General features: G+C 40.2%; 2 protein-coding genes across 3 annotated transcripts in view; one reads left to right on the top strand and one right to left on the bottom strand.

Moving 5' to 3' along the window:
• TMOD1 (tropomodulin 1) overlaps positions 1–5,493 on the top strand; it is a 143,115-nt gene extending 137,622 nt beyond the window's left edge. The window contains exon 10 of the mRNA XM_036741499.1: positions 3,798–5,493. Coding sequence (XP_036597394.1) covers positions 3,798–3,862 — 65 coding nt within the window. The 3' untranslated portion in view covers positions 3,863–5,493. The remainder of the gene's footprint in view (positions 1–3,797) is intronic.
• A 445-nt stretch (positions 5,494–5,938) lies between these two features.
• Positions 5,939–18,747, bottom strand: part of TSTD2 (thiosulfate sulfurtransferase like domain containing 2) — a 36,216-nt gene continuing 23,407 nt past the window's right edge. For both annotated transcript variants that reach the window (XM_036741497.1, XM_036741498.1), the window contains exons 7-10: positions 17,245–17,363; positions 16,445–16,603; positions 15,536–15,674; positions 5,939–9,448 (exon numbers count right to left, since the gene is read on the bottom strand). In XM_036741497.1, coding sequence (XP_036597392.1) covers positions 9,216–9,448; positions 15,536–15,674; positions 16,445–16,603; positions 17,245–17,363 — 650 coding nt within the window. In that variant the 3' untranslated portion in view covers positions 5,939–9,215. The remainder of the gene's footprint in view (positions 9,449–15,535; positions 15,675–16,444; positions 16,604–17,244; positions 17,364–18,747) is intronic.

Raw genomic sequence — 18,747 nt, 5'->3', positions numbered from 1 at the left:
ATTTTCAAAAGATCAGTGTCTAAAAGATCTTGGGGAGTTTAATTTACATTCTTTATTTAAATGATCAACAACTTAGGGGTGCTTGAATCTCATAATTTGCTCCATAAGCACACTTGTCTAGCAATATGATATATCTTTAGGCAAGTTCATACATACACAATTCAGAATGATCAACTGTAACACAATTGTTTACCCACATTTCAATTCGAGGGTAAGAGAAGGCACAAAAATGGAGTCCCTGAAAAGTAGGTAGTGAAAAAGTGAATCTCAGGCATATTCCTGAGGGTCTTGATGTTTTGAAGATATGGTTGACTGGTCGAATGCTACTATCCCTTATGTGAATAAAGCATAAAAAGCTGATGGGCAAATGATACTTTTCCCACTTGTTCTAGCGTTTCATAGGGGAATGAGATCAACATTACTATAAATTCCCATATTTTCTTCACTACTAGCACCATGGTAATATTATGCCTGATGGTAAGGAATATCACTGATATAAAGAAGTCACCATCCAAGCTCTATTTTCAATATTCATTTAAATTCTTATTTGTCCAGAGCTTGTCCTCTCTCCCCCACCCTTTCTCCTTCTCCTCTTCCTCCTCTTTCTCTCTCCCTTTCTCCCTCTCCTTCTCTCCCCCTCCCTCCCTCCTCCTCCTTTCTTCTTCTCTCCTCTCCTTCTTTCCCCCTCCCTTCATCTTTCCCTCTCCCTCCCTCCCTCCTCCTCCTTTCTTCTTCTCTCCTCTCCTTCTTTCCCCCTCCCTTCATCTTTCCCTCTCCCTCCCTCCCTCCTCCTCCTCCTTCTTCTTCTCTCCTCTCACTTTCCTCTCCTTTCTCCCTCTCCCTTTCCACTTTCCCTAGTTGGGCAGGTGAAATAACATCTATACTTCTCCTCACAAAGGACATTTCCCTTGGGAGACATGAAATCACCAAGCAGAACTACTAGTAAAATGATCATCCTGCAGTATTTCAGCCTTTAAAAGCTGCTGCTCCCTGAGGAAGGCTCTAGAGCATTCAGTATCATTATTCCTTTTAGCATTTCTTCTTTTCTTTTAACCTTTTGGTTGACCTAGAAGATTTAGCACAAGTGTTTGTTCCCAAAATGCAGTCACACACTTTTAACTTCTCTGTGTGCAAGGGCCGACAGGGAGCAACCAGGCACTATCCTGATGGACTGTTTCCAACAGTGATACTTCAGCTGCCTCTTGTGTTGTAACTATTTATAGCTACATTAACTATGTTCCTTATTCTCTAAATCTATCAGCAAAGACCTCCCTACTAGAAAAAATCAAATAGCTAAAAGTCTGAAAATTATATTTCTGTTGTGGAAAGGAAAAGTAACAAGTTTAGGGTTAAGAAATGCCCTTTTCCATGAAGGTCATTGTTCCCTCTAAAGGACACAAAGGAATATCTGGTGACGGCATCTTGCTCAGAACCCAGTTCTGCCATTTGTATCATTCTATGATCTTAAAAAAAAGAAGGCAGGGGGAGTGGAAGATAAAACACATGAGTCATTGGAATGCTTTACCAAGATAAAGTATGATATTTCTGCTAGAGAATTAAGAAAAGGGAAGTCAGATCTTTTTTTCTTTCTTTCTGAGATGTTATAAAAGCTGGGTGATGCTCTGAGGCATTCTACAAACGTAGAAAATCCTTTGGTTTTCTGGAAAGAGTTCTTAGCTCCTGAACACCTTTCTCCCATTCACCCACTCTTCAGTCTTGGAAAGGGAGAGAATTTTAAGTCATTCGCTGGATCATAGCTATAAATGAGACAAAAGAAAGCCCAATTTACCATCACAAAAATATCTTTCTGAGAAGGGAAGACCCTCAAAGTTTCTGGCCAGAACAAAAAATAATGAGAAAATATTCACTCATTCTAAGCCATCAAAGCCCCTTGAAAATGAAGGATGAACAACAGCTATAAATTTACAATGCACTTGTAAGTGGCATATTAGAAGGAGGCATGCATATTTCAAAATTTAAAGCTAGAGGGGGTGTTGTATTATTACCTAATGAAAATTGCTGATGTGTGATTACTTAGTTAATAATACAACTACTGTAGTATTTGTCATTTGGTGCTTATAACACGTCTTGAAACCATTAAATCTTAGGCTGCAGTAACTGAAGCAATGTCCAAAATGAGCAAAGTCATACTTTTGTGCAGGTTCAACCACGTTTGAAATGTGGTGCTCAGTACTAGGCATTACATATCAGGAAGGACGTTGACAAACTGGACTGTAATTCAGAGGAAGACAGGGCTTGATCACTATATCAGAGAGAAGAACTAGGAATGTTCAGGCTGGAACAGGGAATACTTAGCTGGCAAGATGAAAGTTCTCTTTAAGTAACTGAAAGGCTGACACATGAAAGTGTTTAGATTTTTGTTGCTTGGCCTCAGAAAGCAAAACTTCAACCTGTATGTTGAAATTGCACAGGCATAGTTTTCACTGGAAAAAGTTTTGTCCTAATAATCAGAGTTCTCCAAAAGTTGAATCGGTTCCTCATCACTAGAGGCCTTCAAATAGGATAAGCTAGATGGCCACTTGCCTGGGATGTTGCAGACGGGGTGGTTTACTGTTCAGGTATGGGTTGGACTAGATGATTTCTCAGGTCCTTTCCAACTTTGAGGTCCTATGATTCTATATAATTATCGGTCTGAAAGACTTTCTCATGGACAGTACTATTCATGTGGGATGTGTATTTCAAAATATTTGTAAATTCATTAGCGTTGACGCTCCTTTTTTCTTTGGCTTTATCCTTCCTGCTCCTCGCTCATCTGCAGACACTTAGGTACTTCAATATACCTTATCTAATCAGGTCTGTTACAGCCAAAGCTTTTGACGGTCATTCCATGAGCTAATGTCTTGGTTTTGCACCCTTCTGGCTACTGTCTTCCTATTTATGCCATTTATCTTCTTTAAATAGTATGAACAATGTTTGAGCTCATGTCTGTCTTTGTAGAAATTGTGAAGTTACACAGTATGGAGAAAGAAATGATGTTGCTGGATTTTTGTTCTAAAAACCATTTTGTGTATACATACACACATTGTATTTATACATACATGCATGTATGCTGTATATGTACGTATACACACATATGTAAATAAATATAATAAAAATAGCAAGATTTCAGAAATTTTAGGAATGTTTTGACCATAATAACATCCTGGTCTAGCATTTAATAGAAATTCCTTGATATTTACTACAATAAAAATATATTCAAACTCAGTTGCCTTAATAGCTTCCATAGGTTAGGAAGAAGTAGTAAAGTGGGCCGTGTCATACATTGGCTGTTCACACACCATGGGCCATGTTACAGACAGACTGTTCACACACCATGGGCCATGTTACAGACAGACTGTTCACACACCATGGGCCATGTTACAGATAGACTGTTCACACACCATGCGCCATGTTACAGACAGACTGTTCACACAACGCAGGCCATGTTACTGACAGACTGTTCACACACCACAGGCCATGTTACAGACAGGCTGTTCACATGCATCTGTTTAGGAGTCACTTGAGACTGGACTGGATCTCCACTTCACAAGTGCTCCGTCTGAGCCAACTTTACAAAATCTTGGAGATGCTTAGTCCACCAAGCACCATTTAAAAAAAGAAAAAAAAAAGAAAACCTTTGGCCATTAATGTAAAAGAAAGTACTCTTCTTTTTGCTTGTCAGAATTAAACACGCTGAGGGTTAAAGTGGTTAGTTGTTGCCTGTATCGTATGTATGTACGCATGCATGCACAGTGACTACTGTGGCTTATCCGTGTCTAATTTCTGTTCCTTTCCAGTGAGGAAGAGGAGGTTGGCAGACTTGACTGGGCCCATTATTCCCAAGTGCCGAAGTGGTGTATAGTTTGTGGAGCTGGAGACTATCCCTTTAAGTAGGACATCTGCTGAGAGTTTGTGCTGTATGGGAGAATCTATAGAAAAAACAAAAACACCTGCACAGTGTATTTTTTGTGGTTCAGTTCTGTATTGCATCTTTATGCACTAAATGTTTTAAGTTAACTAGTGGTTGTAGTTGAAGATTTTACAAAATGTGGTTAATGTGAAGTTTTCTTTAGTCATAGAAATTCAAGATGGTTATTTTTTAAAAACCTGCTGATTTCATGGAAGAATACATAATAGTACCAAAGCAACTTAACCCCATAATGTTTATATTCTTTTCCTGGGTGGTGTTTGGGGTACATTTAGGTTGTGTTATGCATGAAAAAACAGCAAACTGTCCCACTGGTTTTAGAAGCATTATAAAATACTTTATTTTAAAACTTGATCTCAAATCTTTAGCAAATATAAGAGTTTGATAGTCATTGTTATGATTCTTTTTAATTTTACGAATTTAATTTCAGAATTGCACTCAACAAGCTGAAGAGCTCAAAAACATGGAGAGTTTCTAATTCCTATAGAAAGGCAGGAGCAATAAGGCCACAGATTCTTAACAGCAGTCACAGTTATTGAAAAACACAAAACAAAGAGGTTTTTTGAGCATTTGGAAGTGATTTTAAAAAGCCAGACTATAAGGTTCGGTTTCCAAATCTGCCCCTTTCTTTCTCAACCCCAATTCCTTTTTAATTTTTCTTTAATAAAAACAATTTTGTGCATTTACCAATTAAGATTTTAAGTTAGAAAGGATTCCCCCCCCCCTTTATTAAATGTCAGTTTTATTATAGAGAGGAAAACCTGTAGACACATAAAGTACTACTTGAAAATACCCTTTACATTATGTAACGCTGAAGGCTAGATGGATGAAGGAAAAGTGGAATGATATAGCCAGGACAACCTAGGGATAACATCCATAGATTTCAGTTATTTGTTATTATAGTGGGAGAGTTTATAGACAACCCATCTAACCTTTCTTATAAAGTGAAATTTTGAAAGACAACACCATCCTTTAGGTCTAGATATATAAAAAATGGAAAATGAGAAGGACCTGGCTGAACTATATAACAAGACGTGGGCTAACTGGGAACAACATTTCTGAATGTCTGCTGGTTTTGTCACATTGTGCATCTCTAGGGATCAAGCAAAAATGGTTCTTAAACAAACCTCCTAGTCACATCTGATAGAAATAATGCAAAGCCCAAAAGACCTTGTGCCTTTTAATATGCCATAGTGCCAACTAACTATTATTTTTATTGCCTTTGGAAAGACTATAATTTGTGATTTAGTAACTCTTAAGATAAGAGCATGCCAAAAAAAGCTGAAGAGTTCAGAAAGGCTTACAGAATTCTGAGAAAAGGGAGGGGTTATTTTTGTTTCAGTGGCTTTTGAAGAAAAATACTTTATATATATATTTATATATATTTCTATTAATTTATCTATAGTACAAGGTCATAATAGATGGCGCCAGAGTATTATCATTATGGGAAGAATGTATATTGAGCCTCAAAATATGGCCCAGAAAGAGCACCATTCTGCAGGGAATTGTTGAAACCGCTCTGAATCACTGTAAGCTACAATGTAACATTAAATCAGTTGGTCTTATGTATGTTGTGGAGGACTCTGTCCATGAAAAAAATCTTAGCATTTGTCTTTTGGAACAAAATTTGAACAAAAGAATGTATAGCCAATCTGATACTTCTCAACAAGCTGCCTTAAAATGCAAATTGTTGTGTTTACATCCTCTGCAACAATACCCAATTTCTTGAGCTTGAACAGTTCATGCAAGATTCTACCACAGAACTGACATTGTACAAAGGCCACCCTCTTCACAGCTCACAGAGTAACATCGCAGGAAAGGACTTGTCCAATTCCCTCATTTTACAGAAGAGGAGACCAAGGCCTAAGAAAGGGAAATGGGTTGCTCAAGATTACACAGCTAATAAATCGCAAAACTGGAACTTGAGTCCCAGTCTATGAGACCCCTGTCCAGTGATCTTTCTACTACAATATACAGCTTTTTTGAGACATCAATTGTAACAGAGATTAGCTGTCACTCATGTACTTTCAAATTTCATGAAATGATGAAGTCTGCAGATGACTTGAAAACTACACCTTTACTATCCTTTACATTCTCAGATATTAATGTGATGCCTGTTAAGACTTCCTAGGTAGAAGGCAATAGGTCAAAAGATCAGAGTTTGACTTACGTGTTGTCCCTTCCACAGGAAGGGGCAGGGGTCAAAAAGAGAGGGCTGGCTCAGAACTCAGAGGCCCCAAGGCGTTGCCACTGATCTATCGGGTGACCCTGGGCAAAGCTCCCACCTCTCAGTGTGCCTCAGTTTCCTCACCTATGAAATGAGGATAAAAATAAATGTCCTACCTAACTCAGGTTGCCTTTGAAGCTCAAAAGACATATGAAAATGATCTAAAAAGTGCACACCACCAGAGAGATACAAATTACTACTATCAATACCAAGCATCCTATTTACTTGCTGTGTTGACAAGTCAGAGAAGTACCTTAAGATCTTGAACTTATTTATAAGGTTTTCCTACCTCTAATGAGAGACAATAGTCGTTTTGATTAATAAAGAGGCACATCTCATTTTCAGAGTCTCATAATAGCATACAGAAATCATACATTTATAAAACAGATACACTTGGGGGTAATTTTACCCTTAAAGAATGACTCTTTGCTTTACTAAATGATTTACTGTAGTTTGTTTATATAAGAAGCTCCCCTATTGCATTAAAATAGAATTTGCTTTATACAAACTTGATTCAAATACTCTCAGTCCAGCAGAGTTCTGGGTTTTTTTGGGCCTAGCTATTATCCTAATGGCTGCTTCTGCTTTAGGCCTGTTCCTCTGGCTGGGATTACTAGCCCACCCCCATGTCCAGCACCTGCCACGCTGGACACTTCTTAGCTTCTTTCCTGCCTGTGACATCCAAGGTGCAAAGCTAATAAGGTGAGACCCTGCCTGTATCTTTAAAACACCTCCCGCACACCTATAACCCTGATGTATGGAGTGACAACAGCCAGGATGTATGGCAATATGTCATCATTAACTTCCTTTTGCTTCCATGGCCTGAAGACCCATCAACTCTAAGGATTTAGTGACATCTCTGGCTATGTCCTCATCCTATTGTGGAGGGGCCATCTGCTCCTAAGGTTTAGGGGTGGATGGTGCCCTGGTGTTGCTCTGGCTTCCAGTCTTCAGGGTCTCCATGGGGCCAAATAAAGGCCAACTACATTCTGCAATAGATAGCTGAGGTCTAATTCTACTGCAAGGCCTCTTTTAAGTCCCCAAAGGGACTAGAAGAGGAATATAAAAATATATGAAGGAAAGCATATCGATAATGAAAACTAGTTATTAAAATAATTAAGTCTTCCATGTGTGATTATGGATTTTATGACTCTCCAGACTCATTTTCATCTGTGGAATTCTGGTGTAACAACCTGCAGAAAAGGACTGCTATATATAAAGCAGAAAAAAAAGGATACTTTCAGTTAATTTTATAGGTTAACAAGGGCAGAAAATGCCAGCTTGGTTCTACTCCTACAACCTGCTGAATATTTTTAAAATTTTGAACTGGCCTCCTTCGCTGAAGATCATGTGCCTCTACCTACTTCAAGCAGGGTGGCATTTCATTATTAAAATGACCAAATGATTTCCCTAAATATATTTCTTATCCCAGTCCTTGGAAAGTGGACTTTGTATTCTTGCTGGAGACAATGGGTTCCAAATGGTTAATTCCCTCTGTTACCCACTATCAATTCATTTAGTGAGTACCAACAATGTACATGCCATGGTTTGAAATTCTAAGATAATACTGAACTTTATACTAATTCAAATGATTTAGTTTTATATGACTTAGGCTTACTGCAGCAGAGCTAAAAGAATGGAAATTGATCCCTCCAGGTATTACTTGGGCATGAAAAGATTTAGTCACACGGACAATTTTCCTGTTACAGTAGAATAGGGCACTTATTCCTTTTGTTACCTATAATGAATATGCCAGAAATTACTAATTGATGATGATTTTGTAAGTGCATTTCAATAGGAATTAAAGTTAATATAACAGATATGTTCCTGATAATACTATAAAATAATGTAAGTCAAATCCTAAATGCCCAGCGCTGTATATTCATTAGGGGTGGAGTATTCTAAGAGTTGCTGAGGAGAAACACAGAGCCCAGGAAAGAAGTAAATATCAAACTCACAATGCTAGTGTCAGTGATTTGAACCTTGCCTTATTTTCCAAGTAGAATATAGTCAGGCCAGGCCTGGGCTCTTTCAGCCCAGGAACTGTCCTCAGAGTGTAGAGATTACACAGTACACTACTCTTTGAGGAACACTTTGTATGGTCAGAGAACTACCCCCTTCTCCCTCATGCTATGGTAGTTCCGCCATGACTTTCTATCTTGAGATGAATCTGCAGGCCAAATCCTAAAGGTTTCTTATTTCTAAAAAGCTAACAGCAGTGATGAAAACAACATCAGCAGAAGTATGTATGTCTTACCTTCTCTCTTTTCTTTACTAACAAGCTATTGGTTTAGCAAGGATCCTATGTAAAAAGCCAAAGCTGATGTACTGACTGAACATTCTCCTAGTGGTAGTTTGAGACCCCAAATTGCAAATGAAGAAAACAGAACTTTAAATCTTAGGCCCTGACTCTACATAATGACACACACATTGTAGGGCATGCTCACAGCTCTAATTTGGGAACTCTAAAATGGCAACTGTACGTGTCTAAAAATTTCTTAGACCTCTTTAAATAAATATTTGTTATTGTTCATAAGACTGAAATTACATATTGACTTTGCTATAACTTTAAGAGAGCAACAATAGAGGCCAAATATTATGTGCTTTCAGTTCTGTGGACAAAGCATATTCCTCTATTGCAGGACTGTCAAAGACATGCTCCTTATGTGCTTTATCTCTGAGCGGCCAAGTGATGTCACTATGTTTCCCACATCAATTTCAGCCCTTTTTGTCTCCAAATGGTCAGATAAGAACTTAGCCTAACTATATTAGCTTTGCTCCCTCATTGTCACCAGTCTTAAATCCAACCCAAAGAGGATGTGATATAAGTGGCAAGTGGGACACGACTCTCTTGTTGGTGAGCACTGATGGCCTACTGTACACCATTACTCTACTGTCCCTGTCAGGACCTCCTCTTTGAGGCAGATCTATGACCCTGACCCTCATACTTGACACTGTGAACCCCATAGGGAAAATGCTGATGATGTGCTTAACATAAGCAGTGGCACACTTGCACGGAAGTTGGTAGCTTGCCTATTTACACCATCCAGTAAGTCCCGGTCATTGTGAAAGTTCAATTGGCACACGGGGTCTTTTCAGTGTACAATCGCATTCTTCTTTAAAACTCTTCTCAGTGGGACTTGAAGGTAGCTTGGCTCCTTTATCCTGGCAAGTGAGACAACACGCTGTAAGCCCTGTTTCTCGGCATTCTGAACAGGACAAGACAAGTTGGCGGCAATGTGAGGTGGAACACAATTTATACTGGTCCCACTGCGCTCCACAATATGTACATTCTGGGGAGGGGAGAAAAGAAGGTGTTACACATAAGAAAAACAGTAACCTTTTATGTCTCCCCCAAACTACACAAAATACAACCTAATGAATAGACTGTTTGTGTTCTCTGAATGCTGAAGTCTCTCATCTTTTAATAGAGGTCTTCTGTTTCTGGGCTTTTTCCTTTTGCTTCCTGAATTCCATCCTTTTTCCAAAAGATACCACAGAAAAGAAACAGGTCTTAGCTCACTTCCCTTTTATATCCAGACTTCCCACATGGGTATGCTATATGTTACTACCATTTTTTTTAACCCCTTTTTGTCTAAATCTTTAATTATTTCATATTAGGCCTTATCACTCCATGACTGTTTTTTTTTCTTGAAACAAACAAGAACCACTCCCCAAATCAGTGACCTGCATTTGGGTCTTAAGTTTCTGAATCTGTCATCTCCCTTTCACATTGGTGGCTGTAAAGGCCATCAGTGAATGGGAAGATCTTTCCCGTCCATTTGAGTGGGCTTCAGGGGTGGGGCTCTCAGGGTCCTGGGGGGAGTGGCTAGGACTGGAGCCAATGGTGGGTGCCTGAGTTCTGGTCCACATGATGACATGAAGCCTGTGGTGGGAGGAGCTCGCTGAACGGTTGCAGCAGAGCTAAGAGGCAGTTGGTGAGAGCAGTTGAGAGCTGAAGGAGTGAGGAAGCACTCAGCTAGCTGGGACACAGCTTGGAGATTGTGGCGGAAGCAGCAGCGATGGTGGCAGGTGCTACAAAAAGCAGGACTGGGAGGGAGGAGCCAAGATGGCAGCTGGAAAGCAGGGACCAGCGTGAGCTCCCTGCCGAGTCCCTCCAAAAAACCTATAAAAATGGCTCTGAACCAATTCTAGAACTGCAGAACCCACAAAACAGCAGAGGGAATCAGGGCTCCAGCCTAGGACAGCCTGGATGGTCTCTGGGTGAGGTCTATCCCACACGGAGCTGGGAACGGAGTGGAGCAGAGCCCAGCCAGAGCGGCGTGGACCAACCAGACCAGGAGCCGGGCGGAGGGGGCCCTAGTGCCCTGAATCAGTGAGCTGCGGCAGTTACCAGACTTCTCAACCCACAAACACCAAAGACAACAGAGAAGGTTAGTGGGAAAAGCTGCGGGAGTGGAAGGAGTTTGAGGTTCGGCTTCCAGCCCCGGGGGGGGGGGGGGGGGGGGGCAGCAGAGGTGGGGCAGCTACAGCTGCTTCCGGCCCCAGGCCCACCTGGTGGGAAGAATTAAGTGGAAGATCACAGCAGGAGTGCACAGTCTGCTGAAGATCTAAGCCCAGTCCGGGTTGGGAGTTCTTGGGGAAGGAGGAGTGCTGGTGTGACAGAGCTGGCACCTCCCCCCCCAACGTGGAACATAGAACTCGTTAGTCTACAAGCAATCATACCCCACTGAAAAACTCAATATGGCCAGGCAGCGAAAACACACCCAGATTCAGTCTCAGACTTTGGATTCTTTCTTTGGTGACAAAGAAGATCAAAACATATAGCCTAAAGAAGTCAAAAGTCATAGAGCCTACACCAAAAGCCTCCAAGAAAAACATGAACTGGTCCCAGGCCATGGAAGAGCTCAAAAAGGACTTGGAAAAGCAAGTTAGAGAAGTAGAGGAAAAATTGGGAAGAGAAATGAGAAGGATGCGGGAAAACCATGAAAAACAAGTCAATGACTTGCTAAAGGAGACCCAAAAAAATACTGAAAAATACACTGAAGAAAACAACACCTTAAAAAATAGATTAACTCAAATGGCAAAAGAGCTCCAAAAAGCCAATGAGGAGAAGAATGCCTTGAAAGGCAGAATTAGCCTAATGGAAAAGGAGGTCCAAAAGACCACTGAAGAAAATACTACCTTAAAAATTAGATTGGAGCAAGTGGAAGCTAGTGACTTTATGAGAAATCAAGATATTATAAAACAGAACCAAAGGAATGAAAAAATGGAAGACAATGTGAAATATCTCACTGGAAAAACCACTGACCTGGAAAATAGATCCAGGAAAGATAATTTAAAAATTATTGGCCTACCTGAAAGCCATGATCAAAAAAAGAGCCTAGGTATCATCTTTCAAGAAATTATCAAGGAGAACTGCCCTGATATTCTAGAGACACAGGGCAAAATAGAAATTGAAAGAATCCATCGATCGCCTCCTCAAATAGATCCCAAAAAGAAATCTCCTAGGAATATTGTCGCCAAATTCCAGAGCTCCCAGATCAAGGAGAAAATACTGCAAGCAGCCAGAAAGAAACAATTTGAGTATTGTGGAAACCCAATCAGAATAACCCAAGATCTGGCAGCTTCTACACCAAGAGATCGAAGGGCTTGGAATGCGATATTCCGGAGGTCAATGGAGCTAGGATTAAAACCTTAGAATCACCAACCCAGCAAAACTGAGTATCATGCTCCAAGGTAAAATATGGACTTTCAATAAAATAGAGGACTTTCAAGCTTTCTCAGTGAAAAGACCAGAACTGAATAGAAAATTTGACTTTCAAACACAAGAATCAAGAGAAGCATGAAAAGGTAATCAAGAAACAGAAATTGCAAGGGACTTACTAAAGTTGAACTGTTTTGTTTACATTCCTACATGGAAAGATGATGTGTATGATTCATGAGACCTCAGTATTAGGGTAGCTGAAGGGAATATGCATATATATATATTTATGTGTATATATATATATATATACATATATATATATAGGTGAAATGTGTATGTATGTATATATCTATGTGTACATATATATATGTGTGTATATATATATATATATATACACACACACACACACACAAAAGAGAGAGAGAGAGAACAGACACAGGGTGAGTTGAAGATGAAGGAAAGATATCTAAAAGAAATAAAATCAAATTAAGGGATGAGAGAGCAACATACTGAGAGAGGGAGACAGGGAGAGATAGAATGGGGTGGATTATCTCGCATAAAGGTGGCAAGAGGAAGCAGTTCTGTGGGAGGAGGGGAGAGGGCAGGTGAGCGGGGGAATGAGTGAACCTTGCTCTCATCAGATTTGGCCTGAGGAGGGAATACCATACATACTCAATCGGGTATCTTACCCCACAGGAAAGAAGAGGGAGGAAGATAAAAAAATAAAAGGGGGGGATGATGGAGGGGAGGGCAGATGGGGGTGGAGGTAATCAAAAATAAACACTTTGGAAAGGGGACAGGGTAAAGGGAGAAAATTCAATAAAGTGGGATGGGTTGGGAAGGAGCAAAATATAGTTAGTTTTTCATAACATGAGTATTGTGGAAGGGTTATACATAATGATACACGTGTGGCCTATGTTGAATTGCTTGACTTCTTAGGGAGGGTGAGTGAGAAGGGAAGAGGGGAGAGAATTTGGAACTCAAAGTTTTAAAAATAGATGTTCAAAAACAACAGGAAAAAAAAAGTTTTTGCATGCAACTAGAAAATAAGATACACAGACAATGGGGCATAGAAATTTATCTTGCTCTACAAGAAAGGAAGGGAAAAGGGGATGAGAAGGGAGTGGGGTGATAGAGGGGAGGGCTGACTGGGGAACAGGGCAACCAGAATATATGCCATCTTGGAGTGGGGGGGAGGGTAGAAATGGGGAGAAAATTTGTAATTCAAACTCTTGTGAAAAATCAATGCTGAAAACTAAATATGTTAAATAAATAAATTTAAATTAAATTAAAAAAAAAAAGCAGGACTGACCCTCATGGAAACCGGAGAGTGCTGAGCAGGGGCTCAGTGGGTGGTCTTCTTGGTGGAGGGCCCTGGTATTGGGGGGGGGGGGGGGAAGCATCAGCATGGCTTGGCTTGCTGCCATGTTTTTCTGTGGCCTCTTGGTCACTATTGTGAGATGGGCATACTGGTTTTGGAAGGTTCTTGCCAGGATGCCGAATTGGGGACACTGGTCCATGGGTCTGCTACTTTTGAGTTTCAATAAATGCTTTAACTCCTCTGCCTTCTACTTTGAGAATTCCTTATATCCTGCGATTCTGGACCATTCAGGCATATTCATGGTTATCTTTGGAAGTCATGAATTCTGCCTTAATGATATAGCGGCTTGATTAGTCCTTCCTTCTTAACAGGCTTTTTAAATCAGTCAATAAACAGTACCTACTATGTGCCAGGCACTGTGAGAAGTGCCAGGGACACAAAAAGAGGCAAAAAGGTTCATAATCCAAAGGGGGAAGACAACAAGGAAGCAATTATGCACAAATAAGCTTTACAGAGGATACAAAAGAAGTGACTAAGGGGTTGGGAAAGGCTTCCTATAAAAGACAGGGTTTTACCTGGGACTTAGAGGAAGCCAGGGAGGTCAGTAGTTGGATCACAGGAGAGAAATTCCATGCATGGGGGACATGCCTGGGGCAGAGATGAAGCGTCTGGTTCACAGAACAGCAAGGGGGGGCCCATTACTGGATCAAAGAGTACATGGCAGAGCACAAGGGGTAAGAACAATGGAAAGGTAGGAGAGGGTTAGGTTATGAAGGATGATGAATGCCAGGCAGAACATTTTCTATTTGCTCCTAGAGGCCACAGGCAGCCACTGGGGTTTACCGAGTAGCCCAGCCTTAGGATATACTATACCCTTTGGGCTTGTCCCATGCTTTTCTCACTTTCTTGGTGGTCACCTTTTCCCTTCTGGTCACTCCAGGATCACAGAATTTCAAATCATAGGATCACTGATTTAGAGACAGAGGGGCCTCACAGGTGATTTAGGCCAGCTCATAGGCGAATGGGAAACAATCCCTTTGAGGATGTAGCCAACAAGTGGTTATGCAGCCTCTCTGAAGGTGAGCCCTCCACTGCCACCTCCTACCCTGTGGCCAAGTTTTGTCTTTACCTGTAAAAGGACAATCGCTCCTCCTTCCTGGGGCTCTTTTTCTCTCTCAGACATGTAGATATTCACTAATCCCTGCCTTTAGGCTTATGACCTTCCCCTCAAACCCGCACTCTATCTCAATTTCACCATGAAGATCTATCCAATTATTCTTTCTCAGTCCTCCAGACTGGGCCATCTTTGGTGCTTTCTGCCCCTCACCACTCTGTTCAAATCTACAACCTACCAACATTTCCTCAGAATCATCCCCTCTAACTTACTTCCCTTATTTAGGGCCCATGAACCCTAAATATCCATTCACATTCCATATAGCTTGAAGGAGTCACAGATTCCTGTTCCAAGCTGCCTAAACTGAATGTTAGCGTATCCCTTCCTAAGCAATGCTACAGAAAAAGATGGGAACCACATTCCCTAAGTACTTTTTGTATCATATCACCAGCTTCATCAGAAACTTACAGTGGCTCATTTTACCTCTTGAGTGAAATCCATAATTATCATATATTTTTAAAGCCTGTTTACTGACTACCCTTCTTTACCTTCCACTCCAGTCTGAATTTCAAAACTATGGCCTCATTCACACATCCCTGAGGCCTTGCACTTAACCCAATTTGGAATGCCCTTCGATGCTGTCCCCCTTGAATAAGATCCTAAAAGGCAGGGACTGTACCCACTGTTTTGTCTTCTCTCATAGAATTAGACATCTGCTGCATACAGTTAGCACTCAATAAATACTGGCTTTGTTCAACAAGGCTTTATCTTTCATGATTTAGGAATTTTTGTTAAATGAAGTTTCTGGCAAATGGAGAAACTTCTGCCTTTGGACAATGAGAAGTTTTCCTGAGCCAGAAATTCATTTCTATTAAAATGGCCTGACTATCCAAAAGGCATTGTAATGTGTTCTTTGAATTAAATAAAGATTACCATCAGAAATTCATCTCTTGAAAGGCAGAATCTTAGAGTTGCCACAAGCTTTGGATAGTCTCCAGGATTGTGTTATCATAGAGCTGAACTGCAGCACCTTAGAGATGATCTGGTACAATTTCTTTCATTCTACCGATGAGAAAACTAAAGGCTGCAGAGGCTAAACTACTTGTCCAAGTTCTCCCACAAAGAAGCAGAAGTCAGTAGAACCTAAATCTCCTGACTCCCCGTTCAGGGAATCAGACCACACTGCTTCTGTCTATGTCTTCTTCTTCATGTTGACTAGAAGAAAAAGAGTACTTAACACCCGAACTTGAAACTCTGGGGAGAAGTGAATGACCTACCTGAAATGATGTCATTGTTGTAAGACAGAGCATAGCGTTCATCAAAAACAAATAATTTCCCTCTATAAAAACCATCAGGAAACTCTTCCAGGTATTTGTGGATGCCACCCTTGAGCTGGTATACTTCCTTGCATACTCCCTGTATTTTAAAGGTTAACAGGATGTTAGAAAACGTCAGTGAAAGTCTTGTTCGATAGTTTAAACATGAAGCTGAGGTCAGAGTGGCAAATCATCTGTTTACAGTCAAAGAGCTAGTTAGTGGCAAAGTCAGGACAAGAACACAGGGCTTCTAAACCTCAGTCCCTTGCTCCTTCCACTAGAGACACTTCTCTCCCATTATTCCTTCTTGGCATTCTTCTGTTAGCAAGACTTAAGGTGTCCTATTTACTAGGCAGTTTAAAGGGACATCTGACATTATAATGTTACAGAAAGTCATTTTCCTCTGGTATGGCCATATGTGCACACTTTATACTTAGCACACTTGTTCCTAGATTGAGGAAAATAGTGTCTCAGAGCCACAGCTTGTTAGTTAGAAGGGACCTCAAAGAATATTTAATCCAGCCATTTTTTTTATTGGCCTAGAGAAATTAAGTGTCTGGAACAAGGCCACTGTTTAGTGCCAGAACTAGGACCGTGTACCTTGGCTTCTAGGTTAATGTTCCTTCCATTTCACTATACTCCTCCTCCTGGTACAGGGAAAGGGTTAATTTCCCACCTTTTATTTTAACGTCACTGCTAAAGACTCAGCATTGCTTGCAATTTTCAGGAACCTCAGATTTCATCTCATATGAGAAACCCATAGCTCACACAGGAAACTCAAAGAAGCCCTTATGAACTCATTAATCCTCTAACTGCTCTTGAGGTCTTCTCTGTCCCTGCCTGCTGCACGTTCCATGGAGCACAGCTTACCTTAGCTCTGAGGTAGGCTGAACCCCTTTCACAACGAATGCCCCCTGTACAGTACATCAGCACACGCTTGTCCTTAAAAAGTTCTAGGTTTTTGTCCACGTAACTGGGAAAATAACTGAATTTCCTGATGTCTGGTGCCAGGCATTTCTGGAAACGTCCCTGAAATATTGAATGATTGTCATGCCATTACAATACAGTTGTTGAAAGAAGTGAACAACAGGTGGCAGGGAAATGGGAGTTATCAGAACAACATGGCTTCACTTCTTGAACAACCTCAGCCTTGGCAAAGAAGCATTTGTATCTGACAACGTATCTTTCTTAAAATTAAAGGATTTCATTTGCCACCTACTGCTTAGGAAAAACTCATTTCAAAGACTCTGAGTTGAGAAATGAAGGTAGGTGAGTCCAAACATTCCCCTTTTTCTGAAAGACATTAAAGGAGAGAAGAACTGTGGTATTTTCACAAAGAAAAATTAATGAGATCCTAACCCTGTCATATATTACAAGAGTATGCTTGTAAGAGAAACAACTCTAATAGAAGGTAAGGTGTTTTAAAGTTACATGCTTTTTTCTACTTCTTGACAAATCCCGAGTTTGAGATTTCATAGTCTCTTTGAAACTGCAAATACTGTCAGGATACTGCCTTTGTTAGAAACCAGGCGCCAAGAAAAATAAATCGTGATTCTCACATGTGGTTAACACAGGTGGGCTTCTTTGTCCTCTGAAATCACTGAGCGTTGTGGAAAGCACGAAATCATTTTATTGAGCCTAAACAAGGATCTAACCCAAAATGAACTTACTATTTTACTTTCATAAAAGTTCCTGCAGTCCAGCAGAATAGTGTCATTTTGCTCTTGATTACCCTGATATAAATAATTTTCAACTTCTTTATGAAATTCACCAGGGGATAAATGGATTCCTAAAATCAAACCAAAAGTACTTTAAAGACATTGTAAAATACTCTCGGAGAGCCAGGACAAAATGATTTTAAGTGGTCCTCTCCACCCAAATCTCTTATATTCACAAATTACAATCAAGCTGCTAAAATAGCTATTTTTTAAAATGACAATTTCACAGTATTAGACTGCAAGGTATGTTTAACCTTTCTACTCCGAGTCTCTTTTTGTGGAATCCCTACAAAGAATATGGCCCACCAAATGAAAGGAAATTCAGGAGTTATTATATTCAGAATTTTACCAACTTGTATTTGGCTTAACATCAAGAGATCTAAGACAGCAAAGCATGAAATTAATTTCTGTCTGACCACAAACTTCCATTCTAACCATGTACCTTAACCACAAGTCATAACATGATATTGCTACTAATATGAGAGAAGGCAAAAAATGGTGAGTGCTTGATAAAAAGCTTTGTTCAACTTGGTTTAACTCTGAATGGTCTAATTCTAAGTCGCTGATGGAGTAAGGGCATATTTGCACAAAATGAGAGTGTACTTGACAATCAGCATGCAGAAAGAACTCTTTACTATACCTATTCCTTATTAAGGAAGATCAACATATCACAAAGGGCATCACTGAGCTCAGTGGATTATCTTAATGCATAGCAACAGAGCTGTCTGGTAACAAGGAAAAGTCTGGAAAGCCTTAAAGCTAAATTAGGTAATCAGGACTCCCATGAACATATCATGGTACCCTAATATGGTAACTTGGAGTATGGGGTAAAAAAGTATTCTCTGTCCCTTGGAGAATGTTCTGTCTCTTTAGAACGATGGAGACTAAAAACGTCAGCCAAAGTGTCAGAGAATATTCACTCTTGAACCCAGGGAATATTTACCCAGGTATCAAAGTTTCTTGCTATATATAGCACATAATATAGAATGAAATAAATGAAGCAGAGATCAGTGTAAACCCTAAAGCATTACCAAGTTCACTGTTTTTGCTAAGGGTCTCATCTAATGAGAGTAAGTTCCTTCTACTGTTCCACTGATCTTGAGCATAAGATTGGGCAGACAGCAAATACTCAAAATTCTTTAAAAGGGGCTAACTTAGCTAAAATTGGCCCAGATTAAAACACAGTGTATCAACCATGATCTGCTTTATATATTCTGAATCAAAAAATTTTAGTGTTGGAAAGTACCTCGAACCTTGGAGACCAACTAATCCAATTTCCTCCTTGTACATGTGAGAAAACTGAGGCCCTGAGATATGAAATGATTTGCCCAAGACTCCTAAGGTAATAAAAAGTATCGCTAAAATAAGCACACAGGTGCCTTCACTCCAAATCCAGTAAACCTTTCTTTTTCTTGACATTCACAGCTTAATTCCTATTTTCCTCTTTCTTTTGTC

The sequence above is a fragment of the Trichosurus vulpecula genome, chromosome 1, assembly GCF_011100635.1.
Source record: "Trichosurus vulpecula isolate mTriVul1 chromosome 1, mTriVul1.pri, whole genome shotgun sequence".
Taxonomy (NCBI): Eukaryota; Metazoa; Chordata; class Mammalia; order Diprotodontia; family Phalangeridae; genus Trichosurus; species Trichosurus vulpecula.
The sequence above is the reverse complement of the archived record's forward strand: the minus strand, read 5'-3'. Positions and strand labels throughout refer to the sequence as shown.